At 43.1% G+C, this 3,715-nt stretch overlaps 1 protein-coding gene across 2 annotated transcripts; it reads right to left on the reverse strand.

The window, feature by feature from the left end:
- Positions 1-249: 249 nt before the first annotated feature.
- Positions 250-3,468, reverse strand: CHX15 (cation/hydrogen exchanger 15). 2 transcript variants are annotated; one of them, XM_021418643.2, is made up of 4 exons: positions 3,126-3,468; positions 1,876-2,874; positions 986-1,769; positions 657-861 (listed from the first exon to the last, which is right to left on the reverse strand). In XM_021418643.2, exons 1-4 carry the CDS (start codon positions 3,342-3,344, stop codon positions 782-784), a joined length of 2,082 nt encoding a protein of 693 aa, XP_021274318.1. In that variant the 5' UTR covers positions 3,345-3,468; the 3' UTR covers positions 657-781. The 2 variants fall into 2 exon arrangements, with proteins under 2 accessions (XP_021274317.1, XP_021274318.1); XM_021418642.2 differs by having other exon boundaries at positions 250-1,769.
- Between the last annotated feature and the right edge of the window lie 247 nt (positions 3,469-3,715).

Below are 3,715 nucleotides of genomic sequence, written 5' to 3' on the forward strand. Positions count from 1 at the left end.
AAGACTCAAATACCTAATTTACTCGGAAAACTCATGATTTACAAACACTTTGGAACATTACAGATATATTCATGATACTCAATGCAATTTCTGAGCTTTTTCTATCTGAATATTCCTTGTCCATTTTACTATCAATGATGAGAATATGATCACCTGGTTGGAGAAAAGAGGGCATTATTATTATTATTATTATTATGATCATGAACTGATGTCACTATGAAAACTAAAATACATAATTTACTCGGAAAACTCATGATTTACAAACAATTTGGAACATTTAACTAAAAGAGTGTATTTGAATTGTCAGCCACGTATTTCTATTTCTAATGTACATGGACAAAATGAATGAAACCTGTAACCAGAATTCTAGATAGTGGTGGAAAGAAAGTGAAAAAAAAATTAAGGGCGGTAATAGCATGTGTTGTGGTTTGAGTTCGTTTTCTTATAGTCAGATCAGTGTTCTTCAGTGGCACCACCACCGTTGTTTATTTTTACTAGTCAAAAACAGCCGGTCCCCTTGGTGGAGCTGGCCGGTTCATAGGGTCGTCATCCGCCTGAAGTGGGCTGTCTGGTGTTCCGATTGATTCAAGAGGCAATACACCGACATACTGTTGGATCACCAGCACAGAGACTGTTGATGCAAAATCTGAAGAAGCTAAAATATCTCCAATTGCGCCAAGCTCTGGACACTCACTCCAGTCAGTAAGTCCAGTTGTGAGTGGCGACATCATTCCTTGTCCTCTCCCAACGATGAACAAGTCGTGGCTGCTGTCTAATGTCCTTATTGCTGCAACCGTTTCCTCTCCATTGTTGACCACTTTCTCAGTGTATGTAACGGACTCATCATTTGCAATCTTGATCCTGAAATCATTTATACATTCGTCATCGAGCTGCTTTTCCTTACTGTTGTCTGTTTCCACTGTTAATATCCTTGGGTCATTTTGATCACTAGTAGGCTGCATTGTAGACTCAACTGCATCCTCACCTGGAACAAATCGTAGCACAGTAAGTCTAGTCCCTGGATGTTCACTCATTCTCCATGCATATGCAAGTGCTTCCCTGTCATCTGGTCCCCCCAAAAATAGCACAGCTATACGGTGAGACATTTCGTTTGCTGCCAAGCGCGATGACCCACTTAGGCCTCTGTCGACTAGAATTCCCACGGAGCAAGGTGCATTTGCAAGTAAATTCTGGTTAACCATTCGAAATGCTGGGTTTGTAGCTTCCATCCCTCCGTCAACTGTTTGTTGCTTATGGAAAGGGATGATTACGAGGGCAACACGTTTGTCCTCAGCCAAGCTACAAATATCTTCATGCATGGAGGAGTAAGGGGAAATGGCTGTGAGGGGCTGAACGGAGACACAGCCTGCATGTTGCTCGAAATTTTCAAAGGCATTGATTATGTGGTCGGATTGAGCTTGAGTTCTGTTTAAGGCCGGGCGACCAGATTTGCGGGTATTGTGGACAATGAGCATGGCAGATGCACGGCCAGTGAGTTCAACAAGATGGAGTACATAAATGCATATTGGAGATTTTTTGGTGGGATGAGAGGCTTCAAGCAGGTTGATCATTGTTGGGACATTACGAGGGGTGTGGATGCACACTAGCATTCGTAGCTCTCCATCTGGTTTTGATTTTTGAATCGTTCGACGTTTGTACGGTACAAACCTCCTTGATGGCCTGTAAATGGTTGCCACAATGGGTGAGATGATCCCAGTCATAACCACCGCTACAACTACCATGATCGCAAACGACTCGTCATCTAGGACCTGCGAATCAGTGTGTTTCATTTTATGTTTTTTCCTTCTCAATAACCAATCACAGGGAGAGTGGGGAGTAGTGGTTGCAGTGGGAGTTAATGGGAAGGGAAAGTACCTTCTGATCTTTGCCAACGTTGAGAACAATCATTTCAATGAGGCCTTTGGTGTTCATGAGTAAGCCAAGTGTAAATCCTTCACTAAGGGGCATCTGGTAGAAGGTTGTGACAAGAAGAGTTCCTGCTATCTTGCCAGCACAGGAAAGGAAGATAACGAAGGCTAAGACTCCCCAGGTTCGACCTCCTTTGATAGCAGCTATGTCAGTCTTGAGACCGCTAATAGCAAAGAAGAGAGGGAGTAGAAGCCCTGATACAAAGTCCTCCAGCTTTTCTATAAGAGTAACTCCAAGGGGTCCATTGGGAATAATCAGACCAAAAACAAAAGCTCCAAATACAGAATGTGTCCCAATGGCATCTGTAATGAATCCCGAGATCATAACCCCAGTCAGAATGAGACATATATAAAACTCGCTGAAGGATTCTCCTTCAGGGGTTCTGCGAATTATCCATGTAATTGCTGGCCTGACAACAAAAATGCAGAAAACGACAAAAGCTACACTGGAAAGAATCACCCAGAATGAAGCTAAGGAGGAAGAGTCATTCTCTGCCAAGGCAATGGCTATAGCCAAGAGAACCCAAGCGCACATGTCATTGATAAGAGCAGAAGACATGGCCATTCTGCCAAGTTCTGAATTAATGAGTTTCAGATCTGCAAGGATTCGAGCAAGCACTGGAAATGCTGTGACCGAGAGAGCAACACCAAGGAAGAGGATGAACGTGCCTTGACCCAGGGCTTCTGAATCCTGATCGCGGAGAATGAATGTGAAACAAGCGCCAATTAAGAAGGGCAAGACCATACCGGAAACAGCAATGGCCAGAGCCTTTTTGCCCGTCCGACGAATCACTGAAAGGTCCATCTCTACACCAACTAGGAAGAGGAAGTAAAGAAGACCAACATTTGCCATCGTTTCAAGCACCATCACACTCCTCAAGGGAAATAATGTGTTGGCAAATCCTTGGCTCCGTCCTAGCACAGATGGACCTAATAATATTCCTCCCTATTAAACGTTGAAACCACCCATTACTACTCTTTGCAATTAAGTTATAGCAATTCATAAAGAGTACGTGGGAAGAAAAATGCACCACATTTCATTATTTGTCACCCTCTTGAAACATTTTACTTCACTACGTTGCATGATGAACTTGATTTGCCAACATATAAATTAATGAGTTTTATATATATATGGGGATGTTTCACATAATTTTTATGTGGGAAAACAGCTCCTCGCTTAAACATCATTTAACTTACAAGAATCTCAGAAATCACTCGTGGTTGGCGAAGGGGTTTGAGGATGAAGACAAGGGTGCGAGTGGAGACAACGACCAGCGTCAACTGCAAGATGAAGAGAGGAAGCGAATAATCCAAAGGGTTGTCGCCTTGCCATACACCATTCGTAGTTATCATGGTTGGTGCATAGCAAACTATTGTATCCTCTGACTTGTTCGCCACTGTATCTACCGCGTCCATTTTTGCCTTTCGTTTCAAACACCGCCGCCACTGCCGCGCTCACCGCCTCCTCGATCATCAATCACCACCGCCTCTTCCACTCTGTAAACCCGCACTTTTTTTCTTTAAAAAAGTATTACTTATTTTGTACTACAACATTCGTGACCAAATGTTTTTGTTGTTCTTGTTGGTTAATTGCAAAGAAGAAAGAAGGTTGGGGAAGAGGAGGTAAAATTAGGTTCGTTTTGGTGGTTGCCCGTCCCAATTGGTAGCTCGCTATCTTCAATGGTGTAGAAGCCATGGAGAGCCCTCTATTTTAAGAACGTCTGTGATTTTGTACATGACAATGTGTCCCTCACTAAGTAACCCAACAAATCAGTGAAAACCTGCCA

Source organism: Theobroma umbraticum, unplaced genomic scaffold (genome assembly GCF_002168275.2).
Source record: "Theobroma umbraticum cultivar Fairchild unplaced genomic scaffold, ASM216827v3 scaffold_44.0, whole genome shotgun sequence".
In the NCBI taxonomy this organism is placed as follows: Eukaryota; Viridiplantae; Streptophyta; class Magnoliopsida; order Malvales; family Malvaceae; genus Theobroma; species Theobroma umbraticum.

Bases quoted from the DNA above. Each gene is read 5' to 3' on its own strand.
- CHX15 (XM_021418642.2), bottom strand. From the start codon at position 3,344: ATGGACGCGGTAGATACAGTGGCGAACAAGTCAGAGGATACAATAGTT. The intron at 2,875-3,125 runs GTAAGTTAAATG...AACGTTTAATAG, and splicing joins GAGTGATTTCTGAGATTCTT to GGAGGAATATTATTAGGTCC. The intron at 1,770-1,875 runs GTACTTTCCCTT...ACTGATTCGCAG, and splicing joins ACGTTGGCAAAGATCAGAAG to GTCCTAGATGACGAGTCGTT.